The sequence below is a fragment of the Heteronotia binoei genome, chromosome 2 (genome assembly GCF_032191835.1).
Source record: "Heteronotia binoei isolate CCM8104 ecotype False Entrance Well chromosome 2, APGP_CSIRO_Hbin_v1, whole genome shotgun sequence".
In the NCBI taxonomy this organism is placed as follows: Eukaryota; Metazoa; Chordata; class Lepidosauria; order Squamata; family Gekkonidae; genus Heteronotia; species Heteronotia binoei.
In genome coordinates this window covers 122,017,464-122,034,066 of record NC_083224.1, presented here as the reverse complement: position 1 = coordinate 122,034,066, position 16,603 = coordinate 122,017,464, and the positions used below count along the sequence as shown (strand labels likewise).

Genomic DNA, 16,603 nt, shown 5'->3' with positions numbered 1-16,603 from the left:
TTGTAGAAATACTGCATGCATTTATCCTGTGCCTGTGCCCAATTGCAGGAGGAGCCAATAGAAAGACTGAGTATCCCTGAAGTCCCCAAAGAGCACTTTGGACAAAGGCTTCTTGTAAAGTGTTTATCACTAAAGTAAGTATTAGTTTAACCAAGATATATATAATGCTTTTTAAATTGGTATTTATAAACCTGTGTATTTTTAGCTCAAGAAGATCTAGTGCATTAAATGGGAGGATTCATTGTCCTTTTAGAAGAAGAAGAAGATGATGATATTGGATTTATATCCCGTCCTCCACTTAGAGTCTCAGAGTGACTCACAATCTCCTTCACTTTCTCCCCCACAACAGACACCCTGTGAGGTGGGTGGGGCTGAGAGGGCTCTCACAGCAACTGTCCTTTCAAGGACAACTCCTGCGATAGCTATGGCTAACCCAAGGCCATTCAAGTAGTTGCAAGTGGAGGAGTGGGGAATCAAACCCAGTTCTCCCAGATAAGCGTCCGCACACTTAACCATTACACCAAACTGGCTCTCCATGTCTGCATAGACCAGGGGTAGAGAACGTTGGCTCTCCAGATGTTTTTTGCCTACAACTTCCATCAGCCCCAGCCAGCATGGCCAATGGCTGGGGCTGATGGGAGTTGTAGGCAAAAAAACATCTGGAGAGCCAATGTTCCCTATCCCTGGCATAGACATATAGATCAGGGAGTAGAGCTCTTTGGGTATTACGCTTGTTACATTTTTATCTTACCATTCCTCCAGGGGAAGGAGAGCATATGTAGCATATGTAGTTCCACATTCCTGTTTATCCTCACAGCTCTGTAAGGTATATTTGGCTGAGAGGTGGTGACTGATTCAAGGTGATCCAGTCAGCATCATGCCTGAGTAGGAATTTGAATCCAGGTCTCTTTTATATCTCCCCATATTTGCCCTGAAGGACTTTACGGTCAGCTAATCACCATCTGCTGGCTGTCTCTGACCCGAAGAAGGTCTATCTTACCTCAGCTAGAGCCAGGGCTTTTTCTGCCCTGGTTCCCGTATGGTGGAACATGCTTCTGTGGGAGATTAGGGCCCTACCTGATTTACTGCCTTTTTGTAGGACCTGTAAAACAGAGCTGTTCCACCAAGCCTTTGAGTGAGGCAGTGGACACCCCTAGTACATCGAGTCTGGCCTCCCTGTTGCATCATTCCATTGTCTATTGGGCCTGTTGGAACAACATTGATTCCAGCTCTGTTTGCACTATGGCCTGATTAGTTGTCTTCCATCTGAAATGAAGTAATTTTATGATTTTAATTGTTTAAATTGTTTATTCACTTCCAATTTTATTGCTTCTTGTTATTGTTTAAGTCTGTTGTGATCTGCCCTGAACCTGCTCGTGGGATAGGGTGGACTAGAAATTAACAAAAATAAATTAATTAATTAATACTCTCTGATATTACACTCTTCCTTGTATTGTGCACTGACTCTGTGCTGCTGCTATAGGAAGATCTTGTCAGTAAATATTTTAGGTAAGCTGATCTTATGTTTGCCAGCTTGAGTTAATACCTTTAAGAGCTGGATCAATGGCCTTGGTGGAGATATATATTTTATACATAGCAGCACCTAGCAAAAACATTTCACGATGGGAAGTACTTCACTGAATGTAAAACACTGTGTGTTCTTAACAAAACCACATATTTTTCCTTTTGTGTACATTTTGCCTTGAGCTATCCTGCATTCTGTTGTATTCCACAAAGGAATACTGGTTACTGTCCTGCACCCCCCAGAAAAACTTTCAGCCTTTTAAGATAAAGATTTGCAACTTCAAATCAGACAAGTCACAGGTAGGCTAAAACTGAGGTTGAAAACCATTACTGTGTCTCTTTAAGACTTGAGACTTCAGACAGTTAGCAGGCTTTCACTAGGGATAACAGAAACCTGTTAAACAAGTTTAATGAAGTGGAGCTCCTGAATGTAGGGTTACCTGTAGCTGGTTCATTGCCTATAACTCTTCTCTAATAACACGAGGTAAAATTTTACAGGTATTCCCTTAGAGAAATAAAGCACAAAACTGATTTTCCACATGGCTGTATTCATCTTCTTTGTCCTCAGTTAGGTCAACCCTTCTTGTTAGGAAACTCCAGTTAGAGTAGAGTGCCCCTCGTAACTGAGATATATGTTGAACATCTCCTAAAGGGAGGGCAGTTTAAGCCCCGGCACTAATACAGATGATTTTGTGGCCTTTTCTTTTACAAGGTGCTTTAAGACCCTGCACTAAGATACAGTGAAAGCAGATCTGTCCCAAAATGAATAGCTATATAGATATGAGTTACTTCATTTAATTGAGACTGTCCTTTTACAGAACTCTCTTTATATTATATCTGAGAAAATCAGGTTTACTTTTAATGTTCATTGTGTTCACATATATCTTTTTGTGCTGTTTGAAAAAAGAACTCAGAATTGTGTTAGGTATCTAGTGTTGCAAATCTGCCATTTGAGGACAGCAGGAGGCATATAGAACTATTTCTATTGTTCCCTGTACCAAAATCTGCCTGACTATGACAGTAGGGTCAAAATCTGTAAAGTAACATTGGCACACTGCCAGACTTCTCAGGTATACAGAAAACTGAATTCTGTGAATTCATATAGAAGAAACAAGAGTTTCAATAGCAATAGGAGAGCATGCCTGGTAACATGACTGAACAGTACTTGTGTGGGCAATTAAAATGTTAAATGTATTTTATTTAAAGACATATGTTGCATAATATTTGAAATAAAATGTTAGTCTGGTAGTATCTTAAAGACTAAATAGACACTGAACACTTGTTATTATCCATTTGCAATCTCCACGATAATATTTGAAAGAAAGGAAATTTCTGAAAATAATAATAGGGGATTTGAGCCTTGTACTTCTCTGACATGTCTTTTGCTGTTTACTGAGATATAGATGGCTATAATGACTGAACTCATATAGAAGGTATTATTCACATTCATAATTCACAATTAGCAATTTTTTATAACTGCATTTAAGCTAGATAAAACTCTTTGTGATCAATATCCTACTGCTTAAAAAATCAGTTTATTTCAGCACAATTTAGGTGCACCAAATAGGTTCATGGTGAAGCTTGGGGAAAGTTTATTGTACACATCCATTTACAGCTTAGTCCTAAACAAATCTTAGAACAAGGCCTTGGATTTAGCAGGAGCACCCAGGAGCGCAGCTCCTTGACCTTTCTGACGGTTCCCCCTCTTCCTTCCCATCTTGCCCATTGAATAGTAGGTGCAGCTGCATAACAATCCCTGGATGAGCTCCACTACCTTTTTCTACAAAACGACCCATGCTTAGAACTGAATCTTGCTTATTTCACTATAAATTACTTTCTCAAGTAACAGCTTCAATCCCATTTAGTTAATTTAGGAGTTTTTGACATGTAATCTGCACAATATTACACCATTATTTTGAAACGATGCTATAGTTTGTTCTTCCATTTTAAAAAAGGTTTTCATGTTTCAGATACTACTAAGTCATATCAGTCAATAAATTTCAGAAAGTGGTATAAAACGTGACTTCTTATTCTCTCCCAGAAAAAAGATAGATCTGTACAGTACGCAACAAATGTTTGTGTGTGCATTGAAAGGTTTCATGAGCAGCTGAAGGAAGTAGACATAAAAGCAGTACATGTTGGATTGGCAGGAATGACAAAGGAAGACCTACAAAAGCATACATACTTTCCCACTAGGATACAAATGAGTGTTGATTCACCTACCATTGTACTACTTGGTATAGTTCTCAAATTAAAAAATATAAATATATCTAAATTTACCCATCATCAGAGATAGAACGGCAAGATGTTGCATGCTAAAGTACCAACCTCAACATAATTGAAAGTGAAAGAGTTGAAAAAAATAAACCACTGATATTTTAATAAACAAAAACATTAACTCCAGAAGTGAGCATTAGTTTAAAAAAACCAGAAAAAACAATAAAAAACAGGAGCACCTATTCTGGAGAGGATGCAGTGGGATAAGGGTAATATCATAAATTCAGATCTCAACTAAGGACTAGCTGTAAATCTTGGTTTTGATTTAAACTTTTTAACACCCAACTCTTCAAAAGTGTATCATCATCACATACAGTCATGTCACAGTCCCTGGGCAAAACTGACCATATGAAACATGTATTATGCAGTTTAAACTGTAAATAACATATCCTTGAAAATATTACCATCCCATATTTCTGTCTGTAGTCAGAATCAGCTTCTGAAAGATCAATAGCTTCTGTTTTTGAACTTTCAGTTGTGTTTGTACCACTTAGAAAACGGGGTCTCTCTGTTGTTTTACATGTTAATTTGTTCTTGATTTGGTGGTATGTGGGCATGTGCATTTCCAAACAACTGCAGAAGACAGAGCAGATTTACTCAGGATTGCTCCTTCGACAGAGCTATGGGAAAGCACTGACTGGACAGTAATATATTGTTAAGTTTATTTAAAACATTTACTCATTCTAATTTTTTTAAAAAATCTATTTTGTTCAGTTTTTTTAAAATTGGAAAAAATGTAAAAATAAGTCCTTTAGGGTACTGAAGGGAGAATCCAGAGAAAAGCAGCATTCTTCTGAAGTTTTCTGGCCTGTTGCATCACTAATAATGCATACTTAGCTGCATAACTAAGACCGGTGTGTGTGTGATCACCAGACAGTCATGCAGAGTTCATGGTAAAATGCTTGGCTGCATAGCTAAGAGAAGGGGACGGCTCCTCAGACAGTCATGCGGAGTTCATGGTGATGGTGACAGGGAAACAACAAAACTGCTTGGTTCCAAGAGGCGTCCAGTCTTTCAGGGAGAAGTAGTAGCTAAAGCTGTAGAAAACTTGTTTTGAGTAGGATTGTGCATTCAGAACTACCTGAACTGAAAATATACATGAAAATGCCTTACTGGTAATTTCAGGTCCCTTTCGGGTTCCCAGATTTCTTGGGAAAACTGAAAAAAATCCTGAGAAAGTCCCAGATGTATTCAGGAATTTTGTGTGGATCTGAAAACCATGAAGAGGTGGGAGCAATCTGCTCCTGCCTCTCAGCTGTGCCCGTTGCCTCAACAAAGATAAAACTCTGTGTTAAAACACAGTTCTGACTGTGCAATGAATATATAGTGTCAAAATACTATATATTCATTACACAGTCAGCATTGTGTTTTAATACTGAGAGTTTTATCTTTGTTGTGACTTAGCAGCTCCTCTGTGGTCCAGGCAATACTGTGCCCATTGTCTCAACTTTAAACCTAGCTTGCAAGAGAAGCCAGCCCACAATCAGCTGGGACAGTGGGGAGTTGAGAGCTCCCCCCTGGCACAGCTCTGCTTTGTCGTCTCCTTCAGCTTAGTTTAAATTGGGCTGCAGGAGAAGCCAAGCCAGCCCCAGGATTGGGCTGGTATTTTTCTTCTTAGGTCTATTCAGGGATCGTTTTGTAGAAAAATAGGTGGCGGAGCTTGTCCAGGGATTGTTATACAGCTTCACCTACTTTTCAATGGACAAGGTAGGTAGGTGGGGAGGAGGGGGGAACCCTCAGAAAGGTTCAGGAGCTGTGCTTTTGTCGTGTTAAACCAATTTTATTATTTCTGCAACATATTGGAAGATATTCATCAACCATAAATTCCAAAATATTAACTAATACATTACAAAATTTCCTCCTCCCCCCAACCTTCTTTTTCTTGACCTCCGCCAGGGTCTAAATAATTAAACAGAAAAAAAGGTAAAATTCACGCTTATAGAATCTTCACTTCCAGTTTACCTCAATACAAAATAAACCAAGATTATGTATTAATTATTATTAAAATTAACCCTCTATTTTATCTCATAATCTAACCCTCTACTAAATTATATATCAAATCAAAAATCCATTTTTGCATCTTTATCTTCCCCTTAAAAGTTCAGAAAATATCAAAAACCACCAAATGTCTCTTGACTTTCCATTGTTTTTCAACATATTCTTGAAATTTCTTCCAATCCTTGAATTTTTCTGACTTACAGTCTTTTAAGATTGTAGTCAGTTTATCCATTTCGCTCCAGTGTAACACTTTTAAGATCCAGTCCCATTTCTCCGGTATTTTATCTTGCTTCCACATTTGCGCATATAATGTCCTTGCAGCTGAAAGCAAGTACTACAACAATGTCCTATCTTGTTTCGGAAAACTTTCCATTTGTAATCCCACCAGAAAGATATCTGGTGCTCTCTTGATGTCATAACCCATAATTTTCAAGGTCTCTTGTTGAATCATTTGCCAAAACTGTTTCGCTTTATCACAAGTCCACCACATATGGTAGAAAGAACCTTCATGTTTTTTACACTTCTAACACCTGTCTGATATTTGCTTATTCATTTTTGCTAGTTTCTTAGGTGTCCTATACCATCAGTACAACATTTTAAAACAGTTCTCTTTTATATTGTAACACGTCAATATTTTCATAGAGTTCTTCCATAGGTGTTCCCATGTCTCCATTTGTATTTCTTTGTTCATGTTTATTGCCCATTTTATCATTTGAGGTTTCACTACTTCATCTTCTGTAGACCATTTCAATAGTAACATCAACTTTTGAAATCAATTTTTCATTTTTGCCCAACAGCACTTTTTCCAATTCTGTTTGCTCTTGTCTTATTCCTGTATTTCTAACATCTTGCTTCACCAAACTTTTAATCTGTTGCAGTTGATACTAATTAAGTTTGTCCTGCAATTCTTCCACCGGTTTTAGTTCCACCTTGCCTCCCTGTATTTTTAGCACTTGTTTGTATGATAGCCATTTATCCTCCTGTGCATCTGAAGACAACTTTATGACTTCTGTTGGCATAATCCATAACGGCTTTCTCTCATCACCATATTTATTATATTTTTTCCAAGTATTCAACAGATTCCTTCTTATGTAATGATGTGAGAAAAATCCATCCATCTTCTCCTTCCCATAATATATGTAAGCATGCCAACCAAAAACATTCCCTTGGCCTTCTAAGACCAATAATTTCCTGTTAAGCAAAGTTATCCAGTCCTTAATCCATAACAAACAAACTGCATCATGATATAACTTAATATCAGGCAACTGGAAACCACCCCTTTCTTTAGCATCTTTAGTCAGAATTTTCATTTTCATTCTTGGCTTTTTACCCGCCCATACAAATTCTGAAATATTTTTTTGCCAATGGTTAAATTGCTTGTTATCTTTTACTATTGGAATTGTTTGAAAAAGAAACATAATTCTTGGTAGAACATTCATTTTGATTGCAGAGATCCTACCCAGCATAGACATATTCAGTTTATTCCACTTTAACATATCTTCAGTTTTACGCCAAAGCTTTTCATAATTGTTTTTATATAAATCAGTATGAACATATGAAGCTGCCTTATACTGAATCAGACCCTTGGTGCATCAAAGTCAGTATTGTTTACTCAGACTGGCAGCGGCCCTCCAGGGTCTCAAGCTGAGGTTTTTCACACCTCTCTGTCTGGACCCTTTTAGTTGGAGATGCTGGGGATTGAATCTGGGACTTTCTGCTTACCAAACAGATGCTCTACCGCTGAGCCACTGAGCCACCGTCCCAATGTTTTTCATCATAATCTCTACACCTAGATATTTTACTTTTGAGGTAACTTCACATCCAGTTATACTCTGTAATTCTTTCTGTTTTCTCAATGGCAGATTCTTACTTAAAATTTTTTATTTTTCTTTATTAATATGGAAGCCCACCAACTCTCCGTACTCTTTAATTTTGTTTAGCAACAAGGGCATCACTTGTAGTGGGTTTTCATTAATAAACATCACATCATCTGCAAATGCCCTATACTTGTAAAAAAACCCCTTTCAATTTCAACCCCTCTATTTCTTTATCCTCTTTAATTTGCATCAGCAAAATCTCTAAAATCATTATAAATAGCAACAGAGATAGAGGGCAACTTTGTCTTGTTCCTTTGCTAATTGTCATTTGCTCTGTCAGGTCTGCATTCACACAAAGTTTAGCTTGTTCTGTATAAATTGCCTTGACCATTCTTGTAAAATCACTTCCCAATTTCAATTTCTCCATCACTGCAAACATAAAGTCCCAATTAAGATTGTCAAAAGCTTTCTCTGCATCAGCAAACAACAATGCTATCTCTCTTTCTGGATGCTTTCATAGTATTCTACAATATCTATTACTGTTCTAATGTTATCACTTATTTGCCTTCTGGTGAGAAAATCTGCTTGCTCCTCTTGAATAAAGGTATTAAGTGTTGTTTGAGTCATTTTGCTAGTATCCTAGCATCCTGGTTGAGGATGCTAGTATCCTGGTTGAGGAAGAGCGGGCTGAAACTGAATCCAGCTGTTGTTGTTGTTGTTATAGTCATTGTTAACTAATGAAATCGGTCTATAATAGGCTTCCCAATTCCCAGGTCCCAGAGGGGGATCCCCCGGTTTTACAGGCTTCCCCCCTCCCCCAGCCAGCTGGCCAGCAGGGGAAGCCCCGCCCCCAGAGCCATCATGCACCTCCATGAACGATTCCCATAGGGAATGATGGGGAATTGATCCGCGGGTATCGGGGGCTCTGGGGGGGCTGTTTTTTGAGATAGAGACACCAAATTTTCAGTATAGCATCTAGTGCCTCTCCCCAAAATACCTCCCAAGTTTCAAAAAGATTGGACCAGGGGGTCCAATTCTATGAGCCCCAAAAGAAGGTGCCCCTATCCTTCATTATTTCCTATGGAAGGAAGGCATTTAAAAATTTGTGCAGTCCCTTTAAATGTGATGGCCAGAACTCCCTTGAAGTTCAATTATGCTTGTCACACCCTTGCTCTCGGCTCCGCCCCCAATGTCTCCTGGCTCCACCCCCAAAGACTCCTGGCTCCACCCCCAAAGTCCCCAGATATTTCTTAAATTGGACTTGGCAACCCTAGTCTATAATTTTTAACGCTCGTGGCATCTCTGTCTTCCTGGTATCAATGAAACAACTGCTTCCTTCCATGTATTTGGCACTTTCCCATCTTGTCTAATATTATTCATCAATTTTTGGAGTTTCGATACTAATATGTCTGCCAGGACTTTGTAAAATTTTGTTGAAAAGCCGTCAGGACCCGGTGCTTTACCTAATTTCAGTGAATTAATTGCTGCTTCTATTTCAACTTTTTTGATTGGTTCATTTAAAGTTTTTTCCATGGTTTCTGTCAATGGCTTTACTTTTGTTCTCTTCAGGTACACTTCTATTTTCTCTTTATCTACTTGTTGACCTTTGAATAGTTTATTCAAGTTTATAATAGTTTATTATTAATTTATAAAATTCCCTTTTGATTCATGCTTGATCCACAATATCTTTACCTCCAACTATAATTTTGTTTATAAATTTATTCTCCCTTTTTTTCTTCATTTGCCACGCCAGGTACTTCCCAGGTTTGTTAGCACCTTCAAAAGATTTCTGCTGCAGTCTTTTAAGTTCCATTCCACCTTCTTATTCAATAAATGCCTCAATTGACTCTGTAAAATTGTAATCTCTCACAAAATTTTCTTCTTCCCTGGTCTTTTCCGCAGTTTTCTTTCTTTTTTGCGGATTTCTTTTTGTATATCCACCATTTGTTTTTCTTTATCTCTTTTATCTTTATTGTTCAATGTAATTAAAATTCCTCTCATTACAGCTTTATACGCATCCCAGACGGTTTGATATTGAACGTCCTGATTTTCATTTATTTGGAAGAAGGCTTTAGTTTCTTTTTCAAGAGAAGTCACTATTTCTGCATTTTGCAATAAATCCTCATTTAACTCCATCTCCTCACCTTTTCCCTGTCTTTTGCCAACCACACTAATGGATTATGGTCTGCACCTATTTTCGGAAGAATCTCTATCTTATTTGTAATAAGTCCCAAATCTTTGGTAGCCCATAACATATTAATTCTTGAGAAGGAGTTGTGCCTTGCTGAAAAGAAAGTATAATCACGTACATTTGGATTAAACTTCCTCCATATATCTTCCAGACTTTCTTGTTTTATTAGTTAAAAAAATGACTTTGGCAGTTTGCCATCTGTATTTTTTTTTCCAGACCTATCCAGAGAATTCTTAATAGTTCCATTAAAGTCTCCCATTAACAATATCTGGTCATATGTCAGTTGGTCTAGTTGTTGCATAATATCTTTAAAGAAAGCATTCTTTGCCCCATTTGGGGCATATAGTCCAAATAACAATGTTTTTTTCTCATTCATCAACACCTCCACTGCAACCTATCTACCTTCACTGTCCTTAAAAATCAACTTTGGCTCCAATTCTTTTTTAATATAAAAAAAATCACTCCTTTTTTTCCCCTTAGCCTTGAAAAAAATTCTTCACCCAAGGATTTGTTCCATAAAAATTTGTAATCCATTTGTTTAACATGCACTTCTTGTAGACAAATTATATTACATTTTTGTTTTTTAATCCAATGAAATGTTGCTTTTCTTTTTTGTGGTGAATTTAGTCTATTTACATTTCAAGAAATTAGTTTGTAATCCATAATGATTCTTCAATTATTCTGTATCTCCAAATTCTTTATTGTCCGCAAAAATCTTCTCCATGCCATGAGTATCTATTATTGTAATTCTCAGTCTTTTATACTCAAAGCCAAAGCTTTCAGGTAGAATCCATCTGTATCTTATTCCCTTCGCCCTTAGCTTGTTTGTCAATTTCTTAAATTGTCTTCTGTCACTTATGACTTTTCTTGGCAGCTCCTTCATTTTTCTTACTTTGCTTTCCTCCACGACCATTTCTTTTTCATATTGCTGACTTAAAATCCTTCCCACCATATCTTTTGTAGTAAATTTTACTGCCACATCCCATGATAGCTTGCATTTTCTAGCAAATTTCAAGTTGACCCTGTAAACATAGTCATACAAATGTCCCGTCACCTCAGGGTCCTCTCCCATGTACTCAGCAATGATTGTTGAGATGTACTTTTTAAAACCCTCTTGTTCATTTTCAGGAACACCTCTTAAATGAATCAAGTTTTCCATTAACTTGCAATCTTGTAGTGTTGCTTTCTCCTGCATCTTCTTAATAATAGCATCTTGGTCTTTGACTTTAGCTTCAATCTCCTGTGTCTTCTGTGCTGTTGCTTGTGACTCTTTCCTGAGATCTTCAATCTCTTTTTTAATTTCTTTCTTGACTTCTTCAGCACTAGAATTAATTTCTGTAGTTAGTTTCTTCTCACTTCCAGTTAAGTCCTTCGTCACCTTCGCCAATCTTGCCTCCATCGCATCCAGTTGCTCTTGAACTTGTTTAGCCATTTTTTCTTCCCCCAATGAGCCTGATCTCAACTGTATTCCCAGCTTTTGATCAGACATCACTGTCCTCCCATTGCACAAAATAGGCTCTAATGTTGACCTCACCAATCAGCAAACCAATGACTGGATTCAATAGATTATGGCATGCCCTTTCCAACAAGCCCAAAATTGCCGTTCTCTGAGCTTTCTAGCTCAAGATATTAATTTTTAAAGTTTTTATAAAATCCAAATGGCAGCCATGACTTTTCCAAGCCCCTTTTTCAAGAAGTTTTCCTTTCTTCAATAATGCTTAAAATTTAGTTTTGCTCATATAGTCCAAAATGTTTCTCCTTTTTAGAATGATTCCTGCCGGTTTTAAAAACTTTTAAAGTTCCCGTTGTTTATTTAAAAATATAAAATCTTTGACCCTTCTTTAATGGCTGCCGATGTTTCTCTACGGTTTTTGGCGCTTGAAATGTCTCTGGAGGCTTGAAGATTTCCCTTCCAGCTTTTACTTCCTGACTCTCTGGCCATGAAGTCTCGTTCTCAATGATTTATAAACTCAAGATAGTTGTAAAACGGCACTTCCTGTTTCGTCTTGAAGAACAGCAACTCTGTTATGTCGGCGGGGGGTGTTCAAAGCCACAGGTATGTCAAACAACAGTTATTTTTCTGCACTTTCCAGCTTCCCAAAAGTTCCAAATTTACCCCCTTCTTCTTGACTTTATGCTCTCACAGTTAGTCCCAGATCTTAATCTTTTAATTTTAAAAAGCTTATTTCAGTCCCAGAGTGGTAGATAAAAATCTTTACCTTAATGAACGTCTGTTCTCCTGTGCACCAATCTCTTCCCTTTTAGATGTTATTGTAATCCATAGAAAGTTGGAATTTGGATGAGCTTATGTAAAATTAATGACTCTGGATCCCCTTTGTAGACGATGGAATGCAATTCTTCACCAGGGGTTCTTCAAAGCCGAAAAGGAATCCCACTGGGACTCCTCGTCTGCCAAAGTGAACCCCCTCAAAATTGTTCTTAGACAGTTCCCTTTCTGGAAAAAGTAGGCAGCAGGCGTTGGAGTCGCCTTTTATGCCCAAAACAAAGGGTCTGGTCCGCTCCTCTAGAAAGAAGCATGTCAGCTCTCCATTTTTCCAACCCCGGAAGTCCGGAGCTGTGCTTTTGTGAGCTCCTGCTGAATTCAAGGTCTGGGTCTATTGAATCTGAAGAATTTTGGGATTTCTGAAAAATCCCAGATCCAAATACCATACTAGTATTTGGATCTGGGATTTTTTTTGAAACCCCACATTTTTTGGGGGGTGTGTCTAATCAGTCCAAGCAAAAAACAAAACAAAAAACAAAACAGTTTTTAAAAAATTGCACACCCTTAGTTCTGAGTGCTTCCTGTTGTTCAGAGGACCTGATGAGCAGACTTTTAAGCGAAAGACTAACAAACACAGCAGTGGTTCCAGTATTATACCCTTGAGGTTTGGTGGAGTGGGAAACACGTGAATACAGTTGAATTAAAGTACAGCCTCATTCTCAGAATTGTGCTGTGTCCGGGGCTGCAGTGTTTTAATTTTCTTAGCTGCTCTGCTTTTAGTTAATGGGTATCAGCAGGTTTTGTTTTTTTGCCAACGCACCAAAATTCCTCCCCTCTCACACATCCTTAGCCTTGCAATGCCTTGTGCTCTAGGACTCCATTTCTCCTAGGGTGTGTGGGTTGTCATCAGCCTAAAGCAGCAAACACAAAGAGATGCTGGCAAATTGTACCTTTTGTTCTCTGTCTTAGAGAGGAGTGCTGAGAGAGATATTTGCTGAAAACAAAACACCTCTTTAGCCTGCTTTATTCAATCTGAGGTATGTGCCAGGATACGTTTGCTGCCAATAGGTCTTTGTGCTCTACCCATTCCATGATGGGCTGACCTTGAAGCAGGCAGCAGGAAGATGTTTGAGAACTGATTGGCTGACAGCCAGGGCTGGGCCCAATTGCCCCAAATCATCCTTGCCCTCCCCACCCTTTTACCTAGGCACAAATGCCCCCCTCGGCCATGACTGGGAGCCTGTATTTTTGTTTATCAAGCTTAGTCTGGAGACCAAGTCCTATGAAGAAAGGCTGAAAGAGCTAGGAATGTATAGCCTGGAGAGGAGATGACTGAAAGATGATATGATAACCATATTCAGGTACTTGAAGGGGTGTCATGTAGGGGATGGAACAGAGTTGATCTTCGTGGTCTCTGTGCTTCACACTCATGGGATAGAGCGCCCGTTGGTACCGATGGGAGAGGCCCTCAGCCCTGATGGTTACATCGGCCGATACATCGCCGATCAAGACCGAGATGCCAGTCGAGCATGGGCGTTCCACAAAGCGACCTTCTGAAGGGTCAGTGGACACCCCAGCTAAGAAGCGTCGGGATGACTCGGGGACCCAATCATCCGCACCGAAGAAGGTGAAATCTAAGGAGAAGCGGAAGAAGAGATCATCCCGCACTCCTTCCCCTTCTCATGACGCTTCGACATCGATGTCGACTGCTCCACCAAGGAAGATCTTGGCGTCCCCACATCGTAGCCCTTCAGTGTTGAGAGGCAGTGCTTCACAGCAGTTGCGTCTATCGGCATCGGAGCAAGAGATCGACCTCACTCAGCGTTCCCATTCTTCGGGGTCGAGGCGTCGCAATGAGAGCGACTCTGTCTCGGAGGTGGAGGTGTCGGCACCGATGGAGCCGTTGGCACCGATGGAGCCGTTGGCACCGCTGGATCAGGCAAGAGGTCGGAGAGAGCTGGAACTGACCACCGTAGCTCGCCGCTTCCCACTGCTTCCACCGTGGGAGCAGCGCCAGTGGCCTCCCTACGCCTATCCATACCCGCTGTACCAGTGGTACCCCCTCGGGAGTTTGCAGACTGGGACTAGCAATCCAAGGCATCCCATATGCCGAGGCTTTCCCAGCATTCTAGGCAGCGTCCCTCGGCATCGATGTCTGTCCCGCCCAAAACACGCGGCATGGTGGTGAAGGAAGTCCAGCCTAGGTTGTCGGTGTCGATCCGGTCACCCGTCAGAGTCAATGCTGGTGCTCTCAGAACATTCTTTGAGGAGAGAGTCCTCATCGTTGGACTCTGAGGTCGGTACCGACGATCCGGACAGGGCTTTGGAACCTTCGCCAGTGTCTCATACCGCTGAGGATCTTCCATTTCACCATTGGAGGATCTAAAGTCGTATGGGGACCTGGTTAAGAGGATGGCACTCTTCCTCTCTCTTCCGGTGACACAACCGCAACCTGTTGTAGACGACACCGTATTTGACATCATGCAGCGGGATATGTCCACAGCGGTTGCCCTGCCTGTTACGAAGGTCATCTTACAGGCGGTGAAGGAGTCCTGGGCGAAGCCTGCTTCTACACCTGTGTCATCAAGAAGGTTGGACCACATGTACCGCGTCCAAGAGGCCGGCGCTGAATTTCTCTTCATGCATCCAAAGCCCAATTCGGTGGTCGTATCCTCCTCGTCAAAGGCCCGCAAGACGCACTCCTCTCCACCAGACAAGCAGGGAAAGAAGCTGGACAATGTTGGGAGGAAGTTTTATTCTGCTGGGGCTCTGGGAGTAAAGGTATCTAACTATGCTGCGTGCATGGCTAGATACCAATACTCAGTGTGGGAACAACTTAACCCCCTCTTGTCTTCCCTGAGTGAGGAGAAGAGGTCTGCTGCAAAGAAGTTGCAGAAGGAAGGCTTTGCTGTAGCCAAACAACAACTGGCTGCAGCAAAGCATATGATGGACGTCTCAGCAAGAACCATCAATTCTGCAGTCTGCCTCCGCCGCTACTCCTGGCTCAGGTCAACGGCCCTCCAGCAAGACACCAGGGCCTTCATTGAAGATCTGCCCTTCGAGGGCGAAGGCCTCTTCAGCTCAACCACCGACATTGCACTCCAGGAAATGGATAAAAGCATAAAAACTTCCAGGAACCTGGGTGTCCCGGAGTCTTCCAGAGCTACGAAACCAAAACAGTTGAACAAACCTTGGTCAAAGAAGCCATATCAAAAGTTCTCCCCAGAACAGCAGTGAAGACCTCGCTCTGCCCAACTTGAGAGTAGGTCCCCATACAGGGGGAACAATAGAAACCGCTACGCTTCTGCACAGACCACCGGCAAGTCCAAGAGCTCTCGCCCTCAAAAGCAGGGCCTTTGACTTTCTGGTAGCACGGGTTACCGTCCCCACTTCTTCTTTGTCTATCCGCCTCCACCCATTCCTGTTGGCCTGGGAGTCCATCTCTACGGACAGGTGGGCGCTTTCCATCGTTGCGGAAGGCTACAAAATAGATTTTGCTCAGATTCCTAACCAATCTGTGATAATCACCACACCCCCTTCCCCACCTCTGTTGGCGGAGGTGAGCAACCTCCTACAGAAACATGCCATAGAACAGGTCCCGGTGGAGGCCAGGACAGGAGGCTTCTACTCTCGTTACTTCCTGGTTCCCAAGCGGGATGGGGTTTTGAGACCAATCATGGATCTTCGGAATCTGAACAAGTTTATGCTGTACCAGAAGTTCAGAATGCAAACAATTCTGCCCCTCATCAACCAAGGGGACTGGATGGCAACGCTGGACCTCAAGGATGCCTACTCCCACGTCAGCATCCATCCTGCGTTCAGAGGTTTCCTTCGGTTTGCAGTAGGTTCTCAACACTTCCAGTTCAAGGCCCTTCCGTTCGGCCTGTCCACTGCACCTCGGGTGTTCATGAAGATGATGAGCGTTGTGGCTGCCCACCTCCGGCTTCAAGGGATAGTCGTCTTTCCATACATCGACGATTGGCTCCTTGTGTCAGAGTCGAATGAAAGTTTGTCAAACCATATTGCCACCACTCTTTGTCTTCTTCACACCTTGGGTCTGCATGTCAATTTGGAGAAATCACACCTTACTCCATCACGGAAAGTTCAGTTCATAGGGGCTGTGCTGGATACGAACCTTCATCGTGCTTTCCTGCCTCAGCAGAGAGCGATCGACATTATCAACCTTTTCGAACTTCTGCAGAGTCGAAAGTGGGGCATGATGCAGCAGCGGATGCTGGGGCTGATGGCGGCGACTACAAGCATGCTGATCTTTGCGAAGCTGAGGATGAGAGGCCTACAACTTTGGTTTCTTTGTCAGTTTTGACCGTTAAGGGACTCACCTCGAAAGAGGTTTGTAATTCCACCTGTGACACTTCAAACACTGCAGTGGTGAAAATCAAAGGACAACATTTGTCAGGGAGCTTCCTTCCACCTACCTGTACCAACAGTGACGATCACAACATATGTGTCTTTATGGGGTTGGGGGGCCTACATGGACGCTCTGTGTGTGGGGGCCCCTTGGCCTTTGAAATTGACTCACTGCCATATAAATTACCTGGAACTGCTGGCAGT

At 41.2% G+C, this 16,603-nt stretch overlaps 1 protein-coding gene across 8 annotated transcripts in view; it reads left to right on the top strand.

Annotated features, from left to right (window-relative positions):
* The window catches only part of DOCK7 (dedicator of cytokinesis 7), a 256,466-nt gene that overhangs the window by 61,418 nt on the left and 178,445 nt on the right, over positions 1–16,603 (top strand). For all 8 annotated transcript variants that reach the window (XM_060231922.1, XM_060231930.1, XM_060231929.1 and 5 more), the window contains exon 7: positions 49–134. In XM_060231922.1, the coding sequence (XP_060087905.1) occupies positions 49–134 (86 nt within the window). The remainder of the gene's footprint in view (positions 1–48; positions 135–16,603) is intronic.